The sequence below is a fragment of the Pelmatolapia mariae genome, linkage group LG3_W, assembly GCF_036321145.2.
Source record: "Pelmatolapia mariae isolate MD_Pm_ZW linkage group LG3_W, Pm_UMD_F_2, whole genome shotgun sequence".
NCBI lineage: Eukaryota > Metazoa > Chordata > Actinopteri > Cichliformes > Cichlidae > Pelmatolapia > Pelmatolapia mariae.
Genome location: NC_086229.1, coordinates 3,553,462 through 3,580,724, shown reverse-complemented (window position 1 = coordinate 3,580,724; position 27,263 = coordinate 3,553,462). Strand labels below are relative to the sequence as shown.

General features: G+C 42.7%; 1 protein-coding gene across 1 annotated transcript; it reads left to right on the top strand.

The window, feature by feature from the left end:
* Positions 1–6,634: 6,634 nt before the first annotated feature.
* LOC134624164 (stonustoxin subunit beta-like) lies at positions 6,635–10,178 on the top strand. Its single transcript, XM_063469144.1, has 4 exons — positions 6,635–6,682; positions 7,178–7,351; positions 9,343–9,389; positions 9,547–10,178. Exons 1-4 carry the CDS (start codon positions 6,648–6,650, stop codon positions 10,071–10,073), a joined length of 783 nt encoding a protein of 260 aa, XP_063325214.1. The 5' UTR covers positions 6,635–6,647; the 3' UTR covers positions 10,074–10,178.
* Positions 10,179–27,263: the final 17,085 nt, after the last annotated feature.

Genomic DNA, 27,263 nt, shown 5'->3' with positions numbered 1-27,263 from the left:
GTAACTGTATTTTAAATACCACCCTTTAAAACGGTACCTGTAACGGAATACAGTTACTCATATTTTGTATTTTAAATACGTAACGGTGGTACATGTATTCCGTTACTCCCCAACACTGGTTACTGTTAGTAACACAGTAACAAACCATCAGTATGATGTTACAGTTCTTAAAAAACCAAGTGCTCTTATTGTGAAAATCTGACTCATCTTCCCTCCCACCAGTCCTGCTTCAGGTCAAGTCCGGCCTCCTTCCAGGAAGCGGCTCAGTGTGTTTAGTACCCAGGTGTGGTGTGGCGTGGAACTTGTTGTTGGTGTCTCTGTGTGAAGAAACTGTAAGTTTGCTTTGTTTCCTCCTTCAACAATTTGTCTATTGTCAAACTTTACTGTTTGTTCAGCTCATGTTTGATTTTTTCACACAAACTGTGTGTGTTTTATTTCCGGGCAGTCTCTCCATTAAAATCAGTGTGTAATGTTTTCTGGCTAACATCAGGTGTGTGCAGCAGTTCCAGTACAAATCTGCAGCTCCATAGTTTATGGTAACGGACTCACAACTGGACCAACAAGCCCGAGTTTGTACTTTGTGAGTTCACTCAGAGTCCACAAAGAATTCAGTGTGCGTGATGACATCACAGCTCAGCTGCAGTGTTTTGCTCGCCTTTACCGTGACTGTGATTAATATTTACACACGAGAAACCTGCAGAGTTCTTAAAGACACAGCCCAAAATGGTTGTATATTCTCAAAAACTTTTATATTCTCAAGCATTAAAGCTAAAACAAAAGGGAAATGTAACAGTAAGAAAACTCCAGTTCATTCATATATAAGCATAAATAAGAGATTTGGGGAAAAAATGCGTAAACACTGGACTAATTTTTTTCATCAATTTAACTTTGACTTTCATGGCAGGGCTGCAAGGATAAAGTACTCCACTCCAAAAAACACCACCTACAGCTAAATGGCATGTGGATAAGTCACATGACAAGAGATGAGAATTAAATTAGAACAAAGAATAAAGTTTTTTAATTTTTTCAGTTAAAATGTTTTTGTGAAACATGGCGACTGTAGCTGAGACTGTAGCTTTGGCCTGTTTTACTGTTTCTGGGTCAGAAAGGCTCACCATTACAAATGGAAAAATGACTTCTCAGTTATACAAACAATTAAGAACAGCTGTATGTGGACTGAGACCCTGGAGAAAGAGAGAAAGGGTGAAAGAAGAAGATGTGGTAGAGGGGAGACCTCAGATAATGTTCTGGTTTTGGAGCAGTGATCAGCTTGTGGGGTTAGTTGATGGTTCATCAACTTCACCTTCAGCGAGTGTTTTATTTTTTGTTTGTTCAGTTTATAGAAGTTTCAAACATTCTTCTGAGCTTTTACAACATCATGCTTTACATCACCATTGATAGGGGGGCCATAAAAAACAGACTAAAAATGTCCAATATTTTCATTTAAAGCTTGACACACTTGATTTAGATGAAGTTTTTTGAGCAGAAAACTACTGGATCTTTATCCTGTGCTTGAACTAATGTTTCCTCCATCGAGTGGACCAGGGGAGCTCAGAGGTTCCCAGTGGTCAGTCTGCCCAGCAGCATCAAACACAGCTGGACTCCATATTTATGGTCTGTACATGTACAACAACTACTTTTACATCAAATGTGTTCACAGTCATCTCCATGCTGCTCTCTGTAGACCAGTGGATTGTCAGTGTGTCCAACATGGATCTGCTGTTTGGCTCCATGATTTCAGTCTGATTGGCTCATTCATAAAGTATTCTGTTCCAGCTGCTGGAGGACAACATCATCACTTTTGTGAAGAACGAGCAGAAAAGGATTCCAGAAGGTTCTGAGTCCAGATTACCCAGAATGCTTAGAGATCTGAAATCTGCTCTGAAGAAGAAGTTCCAGTGTGTTTTTGAGGGGATCGCTAAAGCAGGAAACCCAACCCTTCTGAATCAGATCTACACAGAGCTCTACATCACAGAGGGAGGGACTGCAGAGGTCAATGATGAACATGAGGTCAGACAGATTGAAACAGCATCCAGGAAACCAGACAGACCAGAAACAACAATCAGACAAGAAGACATCTTTAAAGCCTCACCTGGAAGAGATGAACCAATCAGAACAGTGCTGACAAAGGGAGTGGCTGGCATTGGGAAAACAGTCTTAACACAGAAATACACCCTGGACTGGGCTGAAGACAAAGCCAACCAGGACATCCAGTTCATATTTCCATTCACTTTCAGAGAGCTGAATGTGCTGAAAGAGGAAAAGTTCAGCTTGGTGGAACTTGTTCATCACTTCTTTACTGAAACCAAAGAAGCAGGAATCTGCAGCTTTGAAGACGTCCAGGTTGTGTTCATCTTTGATGGTCTGGATGAGTGTCGACTTCCTCTGGACTTCCACAAAACTACAATCCTAACTGACCCTAGAAAGTCCACCTCACTGGATGTGCTGCTGATAAACCTCATCAGGGGGAAACTGCTTCCCACTGCTCACCTCTGGATAACCACACGACCTGCAGCAGCCAATCAGATCCCTCCTAAATGTGTTGGCATGGTGACAGAGGTCAGAGGGTTCACTGACCCACAGAAGGAGGAGTACTTCAGGAAGAGATTCAGAGATGAGGAGCAGGCCAGCAGGATCATCTCCCACATCAAGACCTCACGAAGCCTCCACATCATGTGCCACATCCCAGTCTTCTGCTGGATCACTGCTACAGTTCTGGAGGATGAGCTGGAAACCAGAGAGGGAGGACAGCTGCCCAAGACCCTGACTGAGATGTACATCCATTTCCTGGTGGTTAAGGCCAAAGTGAAGAAGGTCAAGTGTGATGGAGGAGCTGAGACAGACCCACACTGGAGTCCAGAGAGCAGGAAGATGATGGAGTCTCTGGGAAAACTGGCTTTTGATCAGCTGCAGAAAGGAAACCTGATCTTCTATGAATCAGACCTGACAGAGTGTGGCATCGATATCAGAGCAGCCTCAGTGTACTCAGGAGTGTTCACACAGACCTTTAAAGAGGAGAGAGGACTGTACCAGGACAAGGTGTTCTGCTTCATCCATCTGAGTGTTCAGGAGTTTCTGGCTGCTCTTCATGTCCATCTGACCTTCATCAACTCTGGACTCAATCTGCTGGAAGAACAACAACCAACCTCCCAGAAGTCTGAAACAAGAGCATCTGCAGAGAAACACTTCTACCAGAGTGCTGTGAACAAGGCCTTACAGAGTCCAAATGGACACCTTGACTTGTTCCTTCGCTTCCTCCTGGGTCTTTCAATGCAGACCAGTCAGACTCTCCTACAAGGCCTGATGACACAGACAGGAAGTAGCTCACAGACCAGTCAGGAAATAGTCGAGTACATCAAGAAGAAGTTTAGTGAGGATCTGTCTGCAGAGAAAAGCATCAATCTCTTCCACTGTCTGAATGAACTGAATGATCGTTCTCTAGTGGAGGAGATCCAACAGTCCCTGAGTTCAGGAAATCTCTGCACATATAAACTGTCTCCTGCTCAGTGGTCAGCTCTGGTCTTCATCTTACTATCATCAGAAGAAGATCTGGATGTATTTGACCTGCAGAAATACTCTGCTTCAGAGGAGGCTCTTCTGTGGCTGCTGCCAGTAGTCAAAGCCTCCAACAAAGCTCTGTGAGTAAATATGTGCTCAGTCCTAGGACTGGGCGATATGGCCCAAAATTTTATTTCTCGATAGTTTTTAGCTGGATGGCAATATACGATATATATCTTGATAATTTTTTTAAAGCCATAAAGTAAAAATAAAAAGTAGGGCTGTTCGATATAACGATATATATCGGATGATGATATAAAAACGTCTATCGTTTCATTTTACACTATCGTTTGTTTCGTGGTGTCGCAAAATAAGCTGTTTACGGCAATATTTTTTCATCGTTTTGACGGTCACTGTAGTGGCTATATTAATTTCTTAAAGTTCTCTCTTTCTCTTATATTTAATATAACCACACTACGAACGGACAAGCGCCTGTTTTTATGCGTTGTGGTTAGCAACAACGACGGTAACAGCATCGCGTGTCCGCTTGTTTATGTTCCACATAAACCTTTCACAATAAAGCTCAAGATCCTGTTGAGACTTTTCAAAATAAACTGAATCACGTGAAAGAGCAGATTATTTACGGATGAGAAGTAAAAAAGAGCCGCCAGGTGTTAAAAAATAAACCTTAGACTAAAACGTTAGAACAGGCTTTTCCCCGCAGCACGCCGTGTAATAAATACTCACAAAGAAAACGGCGGCCGTTACAACTTATGTCTAAAAATGTATCGTTTCATGCATCGGTTAAAACACTCGACTCCAGCTACATGACGCGCAGCTGGAAACACTTCCCGCAATTCGAGCTGCCCGAGATTCACAGAATTTACAGAAAATGTTACATTTTTGTGATTTATATCGTTATCGGGACGATAGAATTCTTATATCGGGATATGAGATTTTGGTCATATCGCACAGCCCTAATAAAAAGAGAGTTCTTAGTCAAAGCTGTGTCCCAGATGTCACACAGGCACTTTTATTAACATACAGCATAGATGTATGTCAAGAGATTTATTCTAAGACACGCAGTTAAGAATTAGAGAGGAGAAATACAGATTCACTTGTATGCAAGGGCAGCTCAGAGAACTCGCACTAAGAGTATGGACTGTGAGGCTCGCGCTCTGAGACTGCTCTGGCCTTTATTTTATACAGCAGTAGGTGTTTGTTCTTTACATTGGAATGTGGATGTTTAGGTGTGTGTGTTATTTGAACCTGTGAAGACTCCCCAAGCTGGTGCCAGGAGCCTAGCGGTCCATCTAAACAAAAAGCACTTATGCTTAACCAGATACAGAGTAGGTGTCCTATACCATAAAACAATAGGAGAAGACATGACCTCTTCCATGCTCAAGAATGTGGGGGGTGAATACCAGAATGCTCTGGAATCCACACAAACCTCCTAGGATGAGACATTCTTTCAATATACTATCAACTACATACTTCTAAACACAAACGATTACATGCAGCATTCTAACATAAGTAAACTTATATAATTAAAAGATTATACTGACATTACATTCTATTGACAATGTACTTGAAAAAATTACTGAAAAATAAATTATTAGCATTTATTAAATAATAATGCTCCATAAATAAAAGAAAACAATGTTGCTTTTGTGCATAGCAAAAAGCTCACAAATGTGCAGTCAAAATGTAAACTAAAAGACGCTGAGCATAATAACAAAGACAGACAGATTTCACAGCTGCTTTGTTCCCAAGTTCTACTGCGTGATTGACAGCCTAGAGTTTGAAATCCTCTTTGTAACCACGTCACTGAACAGGTGTCATTTGTGGTCCTTGTACACACACAGTACGGTAATATTACCGTAATATATTTGGCGCTATAAAAACAAAATAAAATTGAACTGGTATGATGTCAAGTGCTGGGCGAGGACTGCTCTGCCTGCAAAGGTCTGTTATCCAATCAGCCATCAGCCATCAGTTTGTCAGTCAACCATAAATAGTAATGCACACTGACATTTGACTTTTTAGTAAAGGTTCAACATATGAAGTAATTTCAATTAATCACAAACAGTATGTGATCAAATGACAATTTTAAAACATTTTTTGTGTGTGTGTGTTTGTATTCCTTTTTTAGGCTGTGCATCCCTGATCTCTCAGAGAGAGGCTGTGAAGCGCTATCCTCAGCTCTCTGCTCTCAGTCCTCTTTTCTGAGAGAAATGGACCTGAGTATCAACACTCTGCCAGATTCAGGACTGAGGCTTCTGTCTGCTACAGTGGAGAGTCCACAGTGTACACTGGAAATGCTCAGGTCAGGTCATGTAAATTTCTGAATTCTTCAGGAATTAACATAAGTAGTCAGTTAGAATTCTAATGAAATCAAGGTTAGCTTTTATTGTTGTTTTTACTAAATATATTTGAGAAAGAGAGAGTGAGAGATCATTTATTCCAAAGTTATGATAATCTGACACATTTCTAATCTCTATAACCTAAACCAACAAGTACTTTTAAAAATATTATTTTCCCCCAGATTGAATCTCTGTAATTTGTCCGAGGGAAGTTATGAAGCTTTATCCTCAGTTCTGGGCTCCCAGTCCTCTAGTCTGAGAGAGCTGGACCTGAGTAACAACAACCTACAGGATTCGTCAGTAAAGCTTCTTTCTGCTGGACTAAGAAATCCAATCTGTAAACTAAATATCCTGAGGTGAGATCAAGGGATATTGGGGTTTTCATCAATTGGTAGAATTAAGCAATAATAATATGCTAATAAAATAAAGGAATACTTTTTAATCAAAGTATACCAGTAAAGGTCAGTGTCATCCATTTGTTTTATCTTATTAAGGAATGAAGGTTTCTTTAAAAAAACAAAAAACCAAAAAAACCAAAACTGAACTGCATACTGCTTTAGTGCACCCTCATTGCACTTTAGCAATAGGCTTTGGTTAATGTCTTTCTTTCTTTCTTTTCTTTTCTTTTCTTTTTTTGTTTTTGGAAGACTAAGCCATTGCAAATTCTCAGAGAGAGGCTATGAAGCTCTGTTCTCAGTCCTCAGCTCCCAGTCCTCTAGTTTGAGAGAGCTGAACCTGAGTAACTCTGACCTGCAGGATTCAGGAGTGAAGTTTCTGTCTGCTGAAATGAAGAGTCCACACTGTAAAATGGAAAGTCTCAGGTCAGACTTTGAATTTTTTCACCAGATGTATTTGGCAGCAGCCATCATATTTCTTGCACTATCTGTACTGAGTGTGCTGACTTCATTTCAAATGTCCCATGATGCTCTGCTTTCTTTTCCATTCCCCTCTTTTCACTCATGATGCTTTCAGAAGTCACTACTGTACGTCCTTATCTTTTGTCTTCTCTCTCCTTTGCTTGTGTATTGTTGTTGTCTCTCTGAGCTCATCTCTTCTGTTTCCGCTCACCCTGCAGCCAATTATGGTAGATGGTCCTCCTGGAGGCTATTTCATCTTTCTGTAAAAGGGAGTTCTTCCTTTCCACCATCACCAAATGCTGCTCACAGTGGATTGTCTGATGCTTTGAGCTGTTTTTCTAATATTATAGGGTGTTACCTTAAACTGTTAAACAGCTTGAGATGGATGTTGTTGTCTGTTGGGAATTGTCACTTATAAATAAAGTTAACTTGAATTGATGTTGTGTTGTGTGTCTGCAGTCTGTCGGGCTGTCTGATAACAGATGAAGGCTGTACTTCTCTGGCCTCAGCTCTGAGCTCCAACCCCTCCCATCTGAGAGAGCTGGACCTGACCTACAATCATCCAGGAGACTCAGGAATTAAGCTGCTGTCGGCTGGACTGAAGGAACCAGGCTGGAGACTGGACACTCTTAGGTATGAAGAGGATGTCTGATAGAGGAGGAAGAGCTGGAAACATTTCCAGTGTCCCTCGTTCACTTACCTCTTGTTGGTTCATGTGACATGAACTGATCAATAAGGGGTTTTAATGTTTGAGGTCTCCAGGAAGAACTTCTGCAGGAACAACTTGTAGATATCTCAGGATATTGAACATTAATCTTTGTATAGAGAGGAAATGAGGAAAAAGGAAATATAGAGAGGAGAGGGAGTGTTTGGTTGGTGAGAGACAAGCTGATTGGACAGTGGGTGATTGGTGTCAGGATTGGTGGCTTTTTGAATTGTTACTGGTATTGCTGCTGATGGTTGTTTTTCAGATTAAGGATTTGGATTAAGAATTACAGACTTGTAAAGAAATGGTGGTAGAGGTACTCACCGACAGCTGTATAGGTCTGGACGGGTACCCTTGCCTGTTTTTCTAAGGTTCTGACAAAGAAAGCAGCCAGTGCTTGTGACCAGCTGGAACTAGATGTGTGGAATAGCAGAGTACAGAAGGTGTTGCTGCCTTCTGAAAAGTGTGTCGAAATACCTGATGAAGAAAGTGAAGAAAACATCAAAGACTGAGCAGAAGAAACTGGCAGAGGCAGTTTTTCACATGTTACCTGAGTACAGGAAACATGGCTGAGGATAGAGAAAGGATGAAGGACTGAATGCTCTGCTGCTCTTCGACAATAGAATATGTCAGAAAGCTGGAAAAAGCTCATAATAATTCCAGTTATGAAACCACAAGAAGGACCCCACAAAGACCAAAGGTTATAGGTCCACAGCTCTAACTTCTCATCTAGGGGAAGTCATAGAAAGAATGACAGTGGACAGACTGATGTATGTGCCTGAAAGAAGGCACCTTTTCAGGAGGGGTGGAATACCATGGACCCAGCAGTCTGCTTTGAATCAGAGATAAGAAAAGTTGAAAGTTGAAAGGGTGTGGTGAAAGTTGAAAGAAATGATGGAAATAAATGAGTTGTTGGCTAATATTCTGTGCTTGCTAACAGTATCACATACCCAGGCGTAGCCTGTCAGCGACGTTGATTAGCTGTGTATATACAAATGTGAATCGCGCGATTGGCTGGACTATGGGATAAGGTGGCATTGTTCTAAACCCATACGGAAGCAGCCAGTCACTTACTGACTAACACTGCAAAACAGAATTGTTAACGTATTTAATTCCAATTCAGGTTAGAATGTTTTTTTTTGTGCGCAATGCACATTTTTTTTTCGGTAGAGACCGTGCCAGCAGTGCGCAATTGCGCAGGAGGATGGGCCCATCTCCCCCTTTCAGGCTGTGCCCGGCTGGGCCCCAGAGACTAAGGCCCTGCCACTAGACGCTCACCCTTCGGCACCCTCCCTGGGCCTGGCTCCAGGGCAGGGCATTGGTAACCCTATCCCGGGCAGGGCGAACTGTTCCTGTGGGTATGAGAGGCAGTGGGTATGAGAATAAGCATGTCCAAATCTGAGGCCATAGTCCTCAGCTGGAAAAGAGTGCAGTGCCACTCCGGGTCATGGATGAGTTCCTGCCTTGAGTGAAGGACTTTAAGTATCTCGGGGTCTTGTTCACGGCTGCAGTGATGTGGACGATGTACTGGTCCATCTTGGTGAAGAGAGAGCTGAGTGTAAAAGCGAAGCTCTCGATTTACCAGTTGAGCTATGTCGCTACCCTCACCCTAGATTCAAGTTTCAAGATTTAACATTCAAATTGTTTATTATCGTATGTACAGAAGAAATAGCATTTCTCTGTGCAATGAAATTCTTCCTTTGCTGTCCATACACAAATGTCAAGTTAGGTAAGGGTTAAAAGAACAAGACAAAAATAAGGATAAAAAATAATGCAAGATAAATAAGTACAAAAAGTGTCCTGATGTGCAATTGCAGCTGAGGTAGGTCAGCTGTTCAGGAGTCTGATAGCAGTGGGGAAGAAAGAGTTGTTGAGTCGGGATGTTCTGGATTTCACACTTCCTAAACCTTCCTTTCAGGGTGGAGCCAGCTGGAGTCCGATGGTTGAGACCAGGTCTGAGGAAGTGTAAGTGTGTTTTTATTGTGATTCATGAAAACAAAGTAGCACACATTCAACCATCTTCAAACTGTCACATCACTCATTCACATCTCTGATGTCAGGAGTCAATCAATGAACAGATGATCAATAACTGCAGCTGGATTGTGTTTGTTCTTTCCATCAGATTCCTGTCAACTCACAATCGACACAAACACAGTACACAGAAAGCTCCAACTGTCTCACAAAAACAGGAAGGTGACACGTGTGAAGAAGGTTCAGTCATATCCTGATCATCCAGACAGATTTGATGTTCATGAACAGCTGCTGTGTGAAAATGGTTTGACTGGTCGCTGTTACTGGGAGGTCGAGTGGAGAAGAAACATTTATATATCAGTGAGTTACAGAAGCATCAGAAGGAAAGGAAACAGTGACGACTGTATGTTTGGATGGAATGATGAGTCCTGGAATCTGTTCTGCTATGAAGTTCGTCCTAGTTGTGTCTGGCACAATAACAAAGTAACATACATCTCCTCCTCCTCCTCTGTCTCTAACAGAGTAGCAGTGTATGTGGACTGTCCTGCTGGCACTCTGTCTTTCTACAGAGTATCCTCTGACACTCTGATCCACCTCCACACCTTCAACACCACATTCACTCAAACTCTTTATCCTGGGTTTTGTATTGGATCTAGTTCCTCAGTGTCCCTGTGCTGAGTTGAGTGTAAAGAGTGTCTCCTGTTAGAGAAACACTCTGACTGTTGAACAGATAGTTCAGTCTGTACATGTCTGTCTCTTTCACTCACAAACACCTTTTCAGATTCATGGATTCAATCAGTTGATGTTTGAAACTCTTCTAAAGGATTCTTTGTAAATTTTTTCCTCTTCAGTCCTTTAAAGATTGAAACTCCCATTATTCCAGGATCCACGTTGTTTTTCTGTCCTCACGGTTTTTCCACTCAAACTTGTTGTGTATGTCTTAAGCTCATGAAGATCACTTAAATAAAAAATATGTGTAATGATTAATTAGCACAGTCGTTTAGGGTATTTATTACAGGGTTCATACGCCTTTTTCAGGGTCAAATTCAAGCACTTTTTAAACATTTCAATGTCCCTTTTCAAGCACCCCCACATAGTCGCCAAAATAATAAATAATAATGCATGTTTCAAGTCGCATCACCTCAGTAAGATCATGTGAAAAATAAAACAAATCATACTAGGTGAACTTAAACACCTTTGTTCTACTTTTCTTAAGACAGAAAAACGCACCACACAAAAATACTGCAAAAGGAAACGGTCACCTTATATAGATAGTGTATAAACTCAAAATGCACATTTCACTTAAAAATTAAGATGTGAAAATGTGAACCAATCAACTGTTGAAAAAAACAGAACAAATCGATAAATAAATAAGTCTTCTCATCATATACTGATGCTTCTTTCCTGTGTGACAAAAAATAGGAGACATGTTTGTTTGTTTTTTAAGTTAATTCCCAATAAAACTAACGGTTTTATTGCTAACTACATTGCTGTCTGTATTATTGCTGAAGTCCTGAATGATCACCTTTAAAGTGTTTGTGCTGATAACATCATGTACAGTGGTTTGGTCTCAGCAGCCACTGAGGTCACATGAGAGAGCCATGTGGAAGAAGTCTAAGGAGCTTGGAAAGAAAAGTGTCTGGACTTCTTTAAGCTGCTCGAAGACGTTTCACCTCTCATCCAAGAAGCTTCTTCAGTTCTGAACTGAAGACCTTCTCCGACCCGCCGCAGAAAGACGACGACTTCCAAACCCCGGACCAAATATCCTCTCCATCCTATGGCTGGGATTTTAACACAGGTACACACAAACAGCTGTGTTAAAGAATGCAGACAAACGATCTTCTACTTTGTACTTCCCGAACTTAATAACAAAGTTCAAATGACATAATTGTTCTTTTCTTACTTAGTGCAACACAGAATAACTAATGTCTCATTTTGTTAAGATATCAGGTTGGAAAATGTTGAAGTCAAAGGTTTAAATGACCTCCAGAAAAGTCAGACAGTGTTTAAAGTCCCTGAACACAGACCTGAGATGGTGAAACAGCCGAGGAGAGCTACTGTCTGAGGTCAAAGGTCAGACTGTAAGAGAGTCGTCAAGTTCATATAGCTCCATAACCCAAAGCTGCCCGTCCTCACATGGAGACATGGTGATGTAGCTTCATCTTCATCATCCTCTGTATCCACTAACTATCACGGTTGATCTGAGATCTGAACCGATCCCACTCCACGGTTCGGTACGCACGTGAACCGAAGATTCGAAAAAAAAAAAAAGTATGCGTATGGTGCGCGCGGTCAGTCTGTCAAGCGGTAGTTATGGTCAGCGCTAGCGGTCCAAGTGGAGGAGCAGAGGAGTTTGTGGCATTTAAGCAGCCCTTTGCTGCCCAGTCCGACCGGGCTAAATCTATTACTAAAGCTAACGGGGTGTTTAGCTGCAGACGGGAGGCCGTCGTCTGTTGTGCAAAACAAGGGGTTTAAACTATGATGAACAGGCTTGAGCCACACTATGATATCTCGTTGCGCGTCCACTTCAGTGACAAGATCCTTCCAAGCATGTATGAGCAGGAGAAGTTTAAAGTTATGGCTGAACTGTCCCAGGCATCTTCTGTTGCTCTAACTACAAATGGGTGTAGCTCCAGGGCAACGGAAAGCCACGTGACCGTGACCGCTCGTTATATCACAGCGGAGTGGTAGATACAAAGCCCTGCACTGCCCTATAGATTACATTCGATTAGACGAAACTTTATTTATCCCTTGGGTGGGTTCAAACTGAAATTCAGTTTCCAGTAGCACAGCACTAGGGCTGTTCGATATAACGATATTGGATGACGATATAAAAACGTCTATCGTTTAATTTTACGCTATCGTTTGTTTCGTGGTGTCGCAAAATAAAATGTTTACGGCAATATTTTTTCATCGTTTTGATGGTCACTGTAGTGGCTGTATTAATTGGTTAAAGTTCTCTCTTTCTCTTATATTTAATATAACCACACTACGGACGGACAAGCGCCTGTTTTTATGCGTTGTGGTTAGCAACAACGACGGTAACAGCATTGCGTGTCCGCTTGTTTATGTTCCACATAAACCTTTCACAATAAAGCTCAAGATCCTGTTGAGACTTTTCAAAATAAACTGAATCACGTGAAAGAGCAGATTGTTTACGGATGAGAAGCAAAAAAGAGCCGTCAGGTGCTAAAAAATAAACCTCAGACTCAAACTTTAGAACAGGCTTTTCCCCGCAGCACGCTGTGTAATAAATACTCACAAAGAAAACGGCGGCCGTTACAACCTATGTCTAAAAATGTATCGTTTCATGCATCTGTTAAAACACGCAGCTGGAAACACTTCCGGCAAGACGAGCTGCCCGAGATTCACAGAATTTACAGAAAATGTTAAATTTTTGTGATTTATATCATTATCGGGATGATAGAATTCTAACAGTGCGTTCACACCGAACGCGATAGAGGCGGCCAGAGCGTCAGGTTTACATGTAAAGTCAATGGAAAGAGGGTGATGACACGCGATTGCGCGTCCGGCGAGAATTCTGAAGCAGATTTGCGTCGCGAAAACGCCAAAACGCCTGAAACGCGCGTCAGTGTACCGCGTCTGGCGCGTTTGACTCGCGGAAAAAACCACGCGCGTGAGTTTTTGTGTTGCATTTTGTGCATACGCGTGTTTCGCCTCTACCGCTCGAGTTGGAAAAATTTGAACTCCAGCGTCAAATCGCGCCGCGTCAACCAATCAGGAGCCTGGTGACGTGGCTGTAACCAGGTCAAAGGGGCAGATTCAGCCAAAACCCTTCATTGTTCAATGGAGGGAAGGCTAATCAACACCGTAGCAAACAACCCGGAGCTGTACGACACCAGCTGCTTTGTGTACCGAGACAGGAATATAAAGGACCGAGTTTGGAGGAAGAAATGTGAACACTTCGGGCAACCTGGTAAGTTCATTCATTTCTCTTTTTACATTTTTCACTGACCCGGGGAAGCCGCACAAAAGCTAGCAAGCCACCGCTATTTTCCCACTGATGTACAAATACCGTTCTGCTTTTATGCATGCTGTCATGTTCAAGCGCTAGCTCGACAGCTGCCATCTAGCAAAGATACCGTCTGGCACAACTTCCTCCCACATCCCTCCCACATTTCCGGTTCACGCGCGTCAAAATATGCAATTTTGAGGCGCGGTGGATTTCTGTTGGACACGCGTTCGAGGTGCGAATGTGCAGGCGTCAAATTAGGGGCGTTTGGGGCGTTTTCGCTTGCGCCTATCGCGTTCGGTTTGAACACACCGTAACGGTGCGTTCACACCGAACGCGATAGAGGCGGCCAGAGCGTCAGGTTTACATGTAAAGTCAATGGAAAGAGAGTGATGACACGCGATTGCGCGTCTGGCGAAAATTCTGAAGCAGATTTGCGTCGCGAAAACGCCAAAACGCCTGAAACGCACGTAAGTGTACCGCGTCTGGCGCGTTTGACTCGCGGAAAAAACCACCCGCGTGAGTTTTTGTGTTGCATTTTGTGCATACGCGTGTTTCGCCTCTACCGCTCGAGTTGGAAAAATTTGAACTCCAGCGTCAAATCGCGCCGCGTCAACCAATCAGGAGCCTTGTGACGTGGCTGTAACCAGGTCAAAGGGGCAGATTCAGCCAAAGCCCTTCATTCTTCAATGGAGGGAAGGCTAATCAACGCCGTAGCAAACAACCCGGAGCTGTACGACACCAGCTGCTTTGTGTACCGAGACAGGAATATAAAGGACCGAGTTTGGAGGAAGAAATGAAAAGAGATCGGGCAACCTGGTAAGTTCATTCATTTCTCTTTTTACATTTTTCACTGACCCGGGGAAGCTGCACAAAAGCTAGCAAGCCACCGCTATTTTCCTACTGATGTACAAATACCGTTCTGCTTTTATGCATGTTGTCATATAGGAATATATTTTGTTTATTAATAAACAGCAAACAGTGGTCCAGCTTATCCGTCGCTGCCTCGCTTTTTCGCTGATTTCTTTTTTTTTTTTTTTTTTTGCACAGTACAGCATTACATTCTGCAGCCTGATTGACAAATCTCCTCCGTGTCGTGTCTCCTGCGCTTGTCAAATTTATCATGTTTTGTTTTGATAACCATCACGTCCAATAGAAAAAGCAGCACAGCCATAACTATGACCCTCATTCGGAAATAGACACCTGCACCGCGAGGGAAAAAGGCGCACGAAAGTGGCAGGCAGACGAAGACAAAACACGGCATAATAATACTTTTACGTTTTGCAATCTACAAAGGTTTTCACTTTGAGAATCAACTTGTGAGAACTGTGAGTAATGTTCATGTGTGTGGGGAAAAGAGTGTATAAAGTGCGTGGCGAGGGGCTCGTTATTCTGACAACCCCTGCTGCAATAAATGAGGGACCACTGTATGTACTTTCTCTATGACTATTGTTTAAAACCTGTTAACATTTAATATTGTCTTGATAGAACCAGCTGATTCTGCAGCAGAGCATCCCCTGTTGCTTCTCTTTGCTCCCCAGTCCCTGAGCTCCTGCTGCTGCACCCACAGGTATGTAATTGTAGCATCAGATGTACAGCAGCACTGATAGCTTTTTACTCGGTGGGATTCCCTTGTGATCACCTTTACTAAATATCTACAACCAATCTGATTATATCCTGTTGTTGGTTTTTTTTTCAATGTTGAAATGAAAATCTAGCATCAGCCTTCTCATTTCTTTGTGTTTTGGGCTGTTTTACAGGCCCAGAGAGGAGGACAGCTCCGAGGCAGATGAGGGACGGGTCCCAGGATGGTCCATCGGCGGTGGAGCTGGCCATCCTGGTGTCCCTGACGAGGCCACGCCAGTCTCCAACGGAGCATTTCCTCCTCAGCCTTGTTCCTGCTCTGGAGAGCAGCTGGGTCCTTTTTATTCCAGTCTCTCTTTAAATACTTATATTTTATATATTTATCTTTAATGTTTTTCTGTTTGAGAATTTTAATATTATTTCAAATAAATTTTTATAATGACTAATGTCTCAGTTCTACTACACAGCAAATGTTGGCACACGACTTGACACATGTAGAATTTATTTCATATTATACTAATGACAAAATATACTAATACAGTGGGATGCAAAAGTTTGGGCAACCTTGTTAATAGCCATTATTTTCCTGTATAAATCGTTGGTTGTTACAATAACAAATGTCAGTTAAATATATCATACAGGAGACACACACAGTGATATGAGAAGTGAAAAGAAGTTTACTGGATTTACAAAAAGTGTGCAATAATTGTTTAAACAAAATCAAGCAGGTGCATAAATTTGGGCACCACAAAAAAAAGAAATGGAATAAATATTTAGTGTATATCAATGTGTGTGTCTCCTATATGATATATGGGGTGCCTTTGTCTGGACGTGCTTCCCATCCAGAGCTCCACAGCAGAGAGGGAAGTTCCAGCGTTCCTGGAATCCCTCTGTGATGGACCGCCAGTCTCCAGGTGAAGGCACAGTCATGAAGTCGTCCACTAGACAGTCCCAGATGGCCGTCGCTACCTGGGGGGTGATCTGGCACACCGTGGACACACCGACTCTGAAACTGAACGCGATGGTCCTGAAGGAGCCCCCGGTGGCAAGGGACCTGGACAAAACTGTTCAAAATTAGTATTATGTGTACTGCAGTTACAAAATAAATTTTTGAAATTCCAAAATACTTTTGTGATGTCAGATTTAAATTACAAAACAAATCTTACAGAAAACATTTGGTAATTATAAGGATAATTACATAATATATATTAGATATAATATAAAACAGTTGTTTTGTTTTAACTTTAACATATCATAATTTGATTGGTAGCAACTTTTACCACTACAGTGAGCCAATCACTCATAATTCCTCAACATGTCAGTCAGGAATGAAGTAAGACATTAGTAGAAATAAAGAGTTGTATGTTGACATGCAGCCCTTTCCTTGCTTAAATCACTGTAAATAAATTTTAAAAATTAACCTGTGATAAGACAGCATATCAAGATATATGGTTCTATCTAGCATATTCTAACTAAAGATGAACCAAACTGTTCACAATTTTATCTAGCTCTCAGTTTGAAGAAAGGCTGGTGACCCCTGTTATAGAGTCTGACAGCTGCAAGGATTATATACAAATATTCAACTATACCAGAATTAAACCAGGTCTAAATAAAAAAAGGAGTGAGTATCACTACAAAGATTACCAACAGTGGGCCTCATACCACAGTTTGATATCAGCAAACACAGAGAGCATACACTGATAGACACCACAGCCATGCTATCATTGCTAACACTGATAACAGCATAAATCTAATTAAATCGGGACTTGATGAGACCTTTCGAGTATCACTAGAAATATTATAAACAGTCGTCCGTACCACAGTTTGCTATCAGTAAACACCGACGGCATTCACTGTTAGCATACCACATCCATGTTAGCAGTGTATGAACGGATGGTTTAGCATATATTAGCACAGGTATCAATAAAAGACTACCACATTAAACACTTTTACTAACCTCAGGCAGATGGACAGGCGCTCTGCAGGTGGGATTGAGCGCCTGTAGTTGGTGTCTAGGCGGGCGATTCTGGGACCGACGCGGGACAGCAGGTCCTCAAACTGGGCAAATGAAAAGACAGTGATATCGCTGTCATCCACACGCAGCTCCTGGGGCAAGTGGTGAAACTCATCAAACTGCTCACGCCTCTGGAGGACCGGACCCAGGTACGGCGAGGACGTCCTTAACGCCGCTGCTCTGCTCTCCACAAAATAGAGAAGGGAGACTCTCTGCAAGCGCTAGCTCGGCAGCTGCCATCTAGCAAAGATACCGTCTGGCACAACTTCCTCCCACATTCCCGGTTCACGCGCGTGAGACGATGCAATTTTGACGCGCGATGGATTTCTGTTGGACACGCGTTGAGGTGCGAATGTGCTCGCGTCAAATTAGGGGCGTTTGGGGCGTTTTCGTTCGGTGTGAACACAGCGTTATATCGGGATATGAGATTTTGGTCATATCGCACAGCCCTACACAGCACCCACAGAAGTTACAGAATGTGAGCAGAAACATACCAAATATACACATATATAAATACAGAGAATACAAAAGGAATAAATAGAATAAATAGGAATAAGAATATAAGGGGACGGCACATTTTCAGTATTGTGAGTCTATTACACCGTTGGACATTAACAAAAACTATTGCACAGTGAAAAGGCACTACAGCTACTTGTTCCCCCCTCCTCTGTCCCCGTTTCCCCTCCAGCGAGGAGTTAAACAGTTTGATGGCGTGTGGGACAAAGGACTTTTTAAGTCTGCTGGTCCTTGACTTTGGGAGAAGCAACCTGTCACTGAACAGACTCCTCTGGTTGTTTATGGCCGTGTGCAGAGGATGCAGAGGCTGCCCAGCATGGTCCATAATGTCCATATGCACCTTAATTTGTTTTTATATAAGTGCGTGGAATGAGTCTTCAGTTGAATGCTTTTAATAGGCAAAAAATACTTAAATAAGTAAATTGGGAGTCAAATTTTTGTCTTTTTTTTCTATTTTTGCTGATCCGAAAATTGATCCGATCCGCGACTTAAAACCGTGATCCGATCCGAACCGTGAGATTTTTGATCCGCTGCACCACTACCACTAACCCTCTGTGCACAGGTACAAACTTTCAGTCTCTCTGTTACACCTGAGCTGATTGGTCCATCCAAACATTAGAAATAACCAGTAAAAACAGTGTTCACTGTTTCTGCTCCTCAGGTGTGTGAAATCTGTTGGAGACATAACAACATGTCCTAAACTGGACCTCAGGTCCTGTCAGGTTGGTCCTTATAGCAGTGTGTGACCTTCAACCTTATTCATTCATCATAAATGTCATTAATGACACCTTTCAGTCCTTCACAGCCTCCACACTGAGTGCTGTTGCACAGTTATTAAACCCTTCTTTAAGCCTTTTCTACACCATTAAATAAACCCACCATATTATACTGGTCTGTGACGTCACACAGCAGTGAACCCTGTAAACGTCTGCATCGCTGGCTACAGAACCAGTTTGTCGAGAGCGCCCTCTAGTGGCCAAACTTAGCTGTTACACTTGGCAGCGGTCGGCAGCTTTATGCTCCGTGAAATAACAAAGTGACATTTCCACGACAAACTTTCCCACAGCCTTGTTCCCTCATCGACCAGCTGCTAACAAACCATTTGTGACTCACAGTTAAACTTTGACAGTCTTTTTACCTGTTTACTAACCAATCAGCTCCCTGCGCATTCAAACTCTGCTGCTGCTGCTGCTGTACGCTTTACGGCACCGTGTCGTTCTGTACCTTTCAAAGTAAAAGCATGAGCTCGGTCTAAGGTGCAGCAGAATAATAACCACTTATGAACCAATTTACCAAAAATTAATGATGTCATTTACAACACTAAGTTTGTACTTGAACAGTGTTTTCAGTGTTTTTGCCTCCAGTTGAAGAGTAACGCTGTCAATGATGGCAGAAAGGCGCGAAAGCAGAGAAGAAACAAACTCATCAGAGACCAGAACAAGGCTCAGGGAGGGGCGGGGCCATCTGCTGTGAGAGAAGAAGACAGGATAAAGACATGCTGTGGAAGAGACACAGAGATTAATAACACGTATGATTCAATGCAGAGAGGTCTATTAACACATACTGAGTGAGAAAGGTGACTGAAAAGGAAAAACTCAATGCATCATGGGAATCACCCAGCAGCCTGCGAAAGGAAGTCCATGAACAGGCAGACCCTCAGCAGCAGGCTGACCTCTGAGACAGAGGGAGGAGTTTGTGTCACCAGGGGGCGCTGCAGCATCGCCTGAGAGCTTTAAGAACAACACTAATAAACAGGAAGTGAAAGTCACACTTCTGTTGGTGTGTGTAGCAGAGCTCCACCCTCTGCAGGAAGCTGAGATAAGAAGCAGCCAATCACAGAGCAGAGAGCATGTGACTTTCTGTTTTTGTCCTGTGACAACAGCTTTCTAAAGCAGAAAGAAAAACTTGGTCCCTCCGTTTAGGAAAGATGCTGTGAATGTCCAGGTGTCATGTGACCCACCTGATCTACTGATTTAAGACTGTAAGAACAATAATAACAACATGTTTAATACAGAGTCAGGTAATATAAATATATAATATATAAATACAGACCTGCCTGCTGTGATAGACCCCCTTGAGCTTTCCCACATTTTGTCACATTACAGCCACAAACATGAATTAGTTTTATTGGAATTTCACGTGAAACATTATTAACACATCTGTAATACAAAGTTTAATACAAAGTGGTGTACACGTGAGAAGTGGAACGAAAATCATACATGATTCCAAACATTTTTTACAAATAAATAACTGCAAAGTGGGGTGTGTGTAATTATTCAGGCCCAGAATGGGAAAGAATTTCCGTCTGTAGATGTGCAAAGCTGGTAGAGACAAACCCTAAAAGACTGGCAGCTGTAACTGCAGCAGAAGGTGGTTCTACAAAGTATTGACTCAGGGGGCTGAATAATTTGCCTCTGATGGAGTTTCCAGTGGTGAACATCTGGAATCCTTGAACTGCTCAGCTCAGCGAGGACACCTCTGGTCTGCTCACTTTATCTCCACCGTCTCCACCCACATCACTGACATTCAGCCCCACCCTGTCTCTATCTGTGACCTTTCACCCACTTTAACTAAGGTGGAGGTTTCATCAGCAGCTTCATGGTAGAATCAAACTGTATTTGTCCGTTTACGCAATAATCCTCTAAATCAACCACACACACACACACACACACACACACACACACACACACACACACACACACACACACACACACACCAGTCCTCCTATAACAAAGTCAAATTGTCAGGAAGCAGATGTGTGAGCTCCACCCATGAGCACGCTCAGAGACCTCAGAGTGTCTCCACCCATGAAGCTGATCTCTGCTCACAAAGCTGATGTTTCACTCTGTGTAACGTCTTTAAAAACTTCCTCTTCCTCAACCCTGCAGTATTTCTATGCATCTGTGCTCATCCTTAGTTTCAGCTCTGACTGTGAGACTCTGAATCATGATTGTTCGGCTTCATTTCTGTACTGAACAGTCATTTTAAGATTAGTTAGTAAATAACAATTAGTTAATGTTGTTCATGAGACTAAAGTCATCTCACTGTGGTAATGTAAATATAATATGGCTAATATTAAAGTTATCATATTAATCATTATTAGTTATTACAGCAGTGAACAGTGAACATAACTCTGTCTGATAGAATGAAGATCAGACTGATATATGAAATATTCCTTTATTGGGTGATAAAATCAGACGATGTCATAACTGCTTTAAATCATACAGAATAGATATCAGAGCCTTAAACAGGCTGACTTCTGCTAAATGGGTCAAACTGGGCAGAAACACAAGAAACACAAGCTGCTGTGTAACCTGTAACAACAAACCCACAACACAAATGTGAAGAACTGTGTGAGAAAATGATTAAATACTGTAAATGTGACAGAGAGACACGAGATGTTAATATGTAAAACCATTTAATGTGGTTCATACAGCACCAACATCAGTGACCTCACGGTGATTATATGGATACATATGATACTGATGGAGGCAGCTGTCAATCAGAGGGACTGACAGGAAGTGTGGGTGTGGCCTCAGGGAGCTCTGAGGTCAGAAGGGGTGTTTCATGATGTTTGGTGCTTCCTGACAGTCAGGAGCTTTGACCTTTGACCCACATGATGCTAACATGTGACACAGAGTCAGGACGCTCCGTGGAGATCCATCAGAGCAGCAGAAACACGTTCATCATCATCATCATTATTATAAACTTATAATGTTAGACAAACAGCTGCAGAACATCTGGCTGAGGTTAGTTAGCTGTTTGCTGCTAGCAGAGGAAGGCCAAAGCAAAGCTGCATCTTCATCTTCCTCAGGGCTGAATACACAACAGATACAGTATATACCACACGCTGCTCTTCATAACCAGCTCCTCCTCCTCAGACTGTTTCTTCAGTAGTCAGACGTTCCTGTTCTTGGCTCCTGTTCCTGAGGACACAGAGGACAGAGCAGCTCATGTGTCCACAGGACGATGTGTCCTATGTAAATGTGTCTGTCTGCAGATGGAGACAGGGAGAGAGGTTGTACTCGGCCCTGAAAATCTTAGAAATATGGTATCTAACCAGATCCTTACCCTGGATGGCATTACCTTGGCCTCCAGTAATGCTGTGAGGAACCTTGGAGTGATTTTTGACCAGGACATGTCCTTCAATGCACATATTAAACAAATATGTAAGACTGCTTTCTTCCATTTGCGCAACATCTCTAAAATTAGAAATATCCTGTCTCAGAGTGACGCTGAAAAACTAGTTCATGCATTTATTACTTCCAGGCTGGACGACTGTAATTATACTATAATATAAAAATGCTTTATCCTTCCTCCTTGTGTAAATTTTTTTTCAATGTCAGTTTTAATTAAAAGTTCACGGTTAAGAAAAAATCCAACACATATGAACAGCAGATAATAAGGAAAAGCGAATGGTTCAGTCTAACATGTGAGACGTTAAACTTCAGTAAAACTATGCAGTTATGAGACGTAACTTCAATCTGAGTCAAACCAATTTGCTGAGTTGTAAATAAAACAGCGACGTAAACATGACCCGACAGACAGAACCTGAATGAATGAAGTCCAGTGTTTAACCACTGAGAGCTGAAACTCAGCAAAGGTTTCAAAGCTGTGATATCAGCCGCTGATAAAGTGCTCTGTAGTTTTCTGTTTCCAGCCGTCATCTGTAACCCAAGTCAGTCACTCTGAGGGAAACACAAGCTCCAGCAGCTCTGAGCTCAGGAAGCTATATTTACTTATCTTGTGCACAATATTGCGCCGACATTGCGTTATATCGAGCTGCAGCTGCCCACGTTAAACTATCACCAGGTAACCTGGGAGTGTTTCCTGAATGAGCAGCATGTATGCAGGTAAACTGAGGGTCTGTCGAGCTGATCGCTGGTGTCGTGAGGAAAATGTCGGCTCATTAGTTATGTTACAGAAACACAAGGACACAAGAGCAGGTGGAACGAGACAACCGTTTGGTGAAAATGAGAATCTGCAGATGCAACATCTGGAACACACAAATCTAACTGGTTCACGTGAAAAACAGTTAAACTGGAACACCGGAGCTGTGAGCTCGGTGCACTCTGATTCTGTGGCAGCTTTATGTGTCAAAGCCAACAAAACACATTTTATTTTGAAAGGTAAAACTGAAGAGTCACTGACCAGCATCACTCAAACACACCATGACTGCATGTTTGGACCATTACAGCCACTGACTGAGGTGACGCAGTAAGTTCATTTACTTAGGCTCAGAAGGTTAGTACAGTAATCAGATTACACCTGCTCATATCAGGTGAGTGAGAGCTACCTTTGAGTTTCCAGCAGAGGAACAAAACCAAACCCAGAACCAGAACCAGAACCAGGAGAAGCCCAGAAACCAGACCTGCTACGACTGGGACCACGAGAGAGGAAGGAGGAGGAGGAGGACAGGTGGATGCTGGGAGAGGAGGAGAGGGAGGACAAGTAAGAGGAGGAGCAAAGTTTGTGGAGGTGCTTGGAGGAGGAGGACAGTGAGGAGGAGGATGGATGATTTTGGGAGGATCTGCAGGAGAAATGGTGAAGATGGTTCAGTCACTATATTATCAGGTCACAATGTTACATCAGCTTTTAAACAGGAAGTGATGTCAGTGTTCTGACCTCTGACCCTCAGAGAGCTCTGAGGAGACTTTCCACTCTCATCAGTAGAACATGAGTAGAGACCTTCATCAGCCTGCGTGATGTTAGTGATGATGTGCTCTGGTTTAGGACCAACAGAACTTCATTTGATGAAGAACTAAGCTGCGACTGTGGCACCATTCCTCTGTCTGCAGCGCAGAATGACATCACTTCCTGTCCTCACAGGAAGTGCAGGGATCTCCAGGATGACACCTTTATCAGACCAGCAGAGACAAACAGAGTTAATGAGAGCAGAGTCACACAGAGACAGAGACACAGCTGGAACATCTCACCTGTAGTGTCTGATTGGACACTGAAGGAGACTCTGTCACTCTGCTGTCCAGAGGAGTCCTCACACCAGAAGGTTTCACTGGGAGCAGAAAGATCCACAACACAGTAGGAACCAAACTTTATCCAGAACCCTGAACCAGCTGCTCCACAGTCCTCAGTGAGTCCTCCTCTGGTCCTCTTCACTGTCCGTCCATCAGCTGTCTGTCCATCATCAACACAACTCAGATCCACTGAAGAAGATCCACTGAAGACCTGCTGAAGGTTTGGACTGACAGACAGAGACACTGGAGGACACACAGAGATGATGAAATCATTACTATATGTTGATTAAAGTCTAATATAAGCACAGTGCTGGTGTGCAGGGCTGTTATATGCTGCTGACATATTATAAACTGTTATGTTTACATCAAGCTTTTAGCCTCATAATAAACAGATATTTGTGTTTGTCATCAACATTCAGGTCTTAGAGATGATTTGATTTGTGGATCAACAGCATCACTAATTGAAGCACTTTAAAGTGGAAAAATCTCCCTTATTTCAGCTGTGATCACACACTTTGGTTTTCAGAGGAACGGCCAACAAAAGGAAAAGCTGAGTGTGTTTTCTTTAAAGCTCAGATGGAACTTGTTGGACTAACATGCAAACTGAGGCTGTATTCAGGACTCTGTCACACTGGTGATGAAGAGTGGGACCAGCAGAGAGTGTGCACACACAATGGTCTGTGCTAATCACAGATTAATTTCAAGAGTTTTAATTTACAAATGTTTGAGGAAATGGTTCATCAGGTCTAATTGTAGAGAAATGTACAGTTAGAATATAAAGAAGCCCCAATTTTTCCAGTTATTCATTGTTATTCAAGTTCAAGTCCAATGAATCACTTGAAATGGAACAAAGGTAAGTGTTGAACTGCCAGAGGTTATAAAAAAGGTAAGATTACCCAAAACTGAAAATGATTATGATAATAATTTCAGACACACACACACACACACACACACACACACACACACACACACACACACACACAGAGTAAATGTGTTTCTGTTCTTGTTGGAGTCTCACTGATTGTTTGCACTTCATCAACTCACCTGCAGAAACAGTCGGTGCAGACAGCAGCAGCACACACACACCTGCAACAGGAGGACAGAGGTCACTAGAGGACAGAGGTCACTAGAGGTCAAAGGTTAGTGGCTCCTCTACCACCTTGTGTCTCTGTGTGAGCAAACAGTCATTTGTGACAGTCTCATTGAGGGAACTGCAGTCATTACAAAACAACATGACAGTTAGAACAGTTAGGAGGGAGCTGAGTGTGAGCAGAGATAAGTGACACAGACAGGAAATGCTGTAGGCGTTGTGAGTCTCAGAGGAAAAACATGAACCGTAGCTCAGAACTAAACAAGTTTTTTAAGCTTAAATTGCACCAAAACAATTAACGAATAACTAACCGCATGTGCTTAATCATCCAACACCTCGGAGGACAGCAGGGAGAATTTGAATACTCTCCAACAACTGCTGCTTCAGAGAGATAGTTATGAAGAAAGCCCCGTCCAAGAACTAGACGCCATCCTCCAAAAGAAATGGCCCAGTAGACTCTCCCAGTACAACATCGTCGGCTTTCAATCACAATCTATAAGCGACTGTCCAGCTTCAGTGTGAGGTTGTGATGGAGATTTTCCACCATGACTGTAAAGCCCTGATGAGAACACCTCACTGAGGGACTTGGTCAGCTCTCTTACTGAGAATGTGACCCAGCTTCATATAGAAAATAAAACAGACTGTCTCTGATCTCCAGGCCAGGGATCACTTTGTGTTTTCTGCTTTGTTACACTTCAGTCTTTGATGACTGTAAACCTCAAAATGCTGCACAGCCCATATTAAAGCCAACACGTCTTCCTTAACCAATGAGCAGTATAAATGATAAGAGTTAACGTCCCAAGGAAACAAAACATCAAAATGATTGAATGAACAGCTCCATCATCACCAGTCTACAAAGAAACAGCCCCAGCATCCACCTACAGCTGGAATGGCTCACCCATATGAGGAGCAGAAGAAGTTGTTTCCTCAGGTTGCCTCGAAGTTAATCTTAGAGCTGAGCAGATCTGTGAGAGGTGCAAAACTGCAGGTAGAAAGCTAGCATGCCCAAGAACTGCATTAGGCCTGTTTTAGAGATGGAGGGGAAATGATCAAGAGCACATTTGGCCCACACAGGGCTGATATTCCCAACCTCACCCTGATAGGTGATCATGGACTGACTGGCATTTCAAGGTTCAAGGTTCAATGTTCTTTATTTGTTACATGCATAGTTATACAAGTATAACACACAGTGAAATGTAGCCTGACACGCTCCTCGACATGTGCAAAAAGGGGGGGGGGGGGGGGGGGGGGTAGAGGAAGAACATTATATATATCTCCAAAAGTTGAATCTGTTCATCTGGACGTAGCGTTTTGTGGGAGAAACGTTTCGTCACTCATCCAAGTGACTTCTTCAGTCTCAGCTGACTGCAGGTTTCCCCAAACCTTATAAACAGTACATTTGCATAATGACTGAAACCAGCCCACTGAAGGAACAATGGGCTGTGAGGTCAGTTCCTTAATCATTATATATATATATATATATAGTATATACATTGGGTGAATGTGCAGTAGTAGCAGCAGGCAGGTGAATTCTGTACATTAATAAGAATAGACATCTGACTATTTTACAGAATAGACAATATAAACATATTTAAAGTTAAAGGAATTTGAAAATTGAAATGTACATTGTGCCTGGTTTAGAGTGTCTGTCTGTCCTGTCTCAGTCACTTATAGATGATGTGAGAGGGCGGGTGTGTGTGTGTGTGTGTGGGGGGGGGGGGGGTGTGTGTGTGTGGGGGGGGGGGGTTTAGGGCCCGGATGGCTTGGGGATAGAAGCTCCTCTTGAGTTGCTCTGTCCTTGCCCAGATTTGCATTTTGTCCACTTCTCACAGTGAAACTTCAGCTCTAATTCACTCTGCATGGTCTTCAAGTGTTGCTGTAAATTACAACATCAAGCTAAGCAGCACAGCCCAGTAGTCCTGCCACTATGTGATTCATTTCTTAGGCCAAAAGGCAAAACCATGTGAGTACAGCAGAGTGTGTGACCAACAGAACAACTTGAGCCCACTTTGTCCACGCAGTCGTCTATATAAGGCCACATGTAGCTCACACACCTCCAGGTTTAAACACAAACATCAATAACACAACAGCAGCAGTGATGGGCAGGAGGAGTCCTTCATCAGAGCAGCTGATCAACAGACTCTGTAGCTGCTGAGTTTGGTTGTAATGAAATGTGCTGCATAAATACACACAAGTATTCAGTCACCATCACTGAGCTCAGCTGCACCATCACCTCCATGCTCACAGGTGTATACAACAGCAGCTGGTCATACACACACGTGTGGAGGAATGACTCTCAGGAGCTCAGTAAACTTCAGCGTGGTGTCATAACATGTGTGTGCGATATGGGTGGAGGTCTCAGCTCCGTCAACCAAGCTGGAGTTGCAGCACTGAGCTCACCGCACCCCTGGCTGTGTGTCAGGACGAGGGCTGGCTATTGTTTCTACTTCCTGTGTGTGTATGAGGCTCCGCCCCCTCCTTTTTTTTGGGATAAATATAAAAAGGCTCAGTGTGAACTTTCTCTAGCTGCAGTGTGAGATTGTTTTTGGGGGTGGGGGGATGTTACATCTATTTTAATAATAAATCTTTTAGAGGAATAAACCTTCCTTGTTTAAACGTGTACCATGGTGTGTTCTCCTTTTGCTGGGGGCTTCTTGATGTTTTTACTAATTTAAAAAAACACACAAGCATACTGCAATAGGTTGGCAGTATGCTT

Bases quoted from the DNA above. Each gene is read 5' to 3' on its own strand.
- LOC134624164 (XM_063469144.1), top strand. From the start codon at position 6,648: ATGAAGAGTCCACACTGTAAAATGGAAAGTCTCAG. The intron at 7,352-9,342 runs GTATGAAGAGGA...CCTTCCTTTCAG, and splicing joins TGGAGACTGGACACTCTTAG to GGTGGAGCCAGCTGGAGTCC. The intron at 9,390-9,546 runs GTAAGTGTGTTT...TCTTTCCATCAG, and splicing joins GAGACCAGGTCTGAGGAAGT to ATTCCTGTCAACTCACAATC.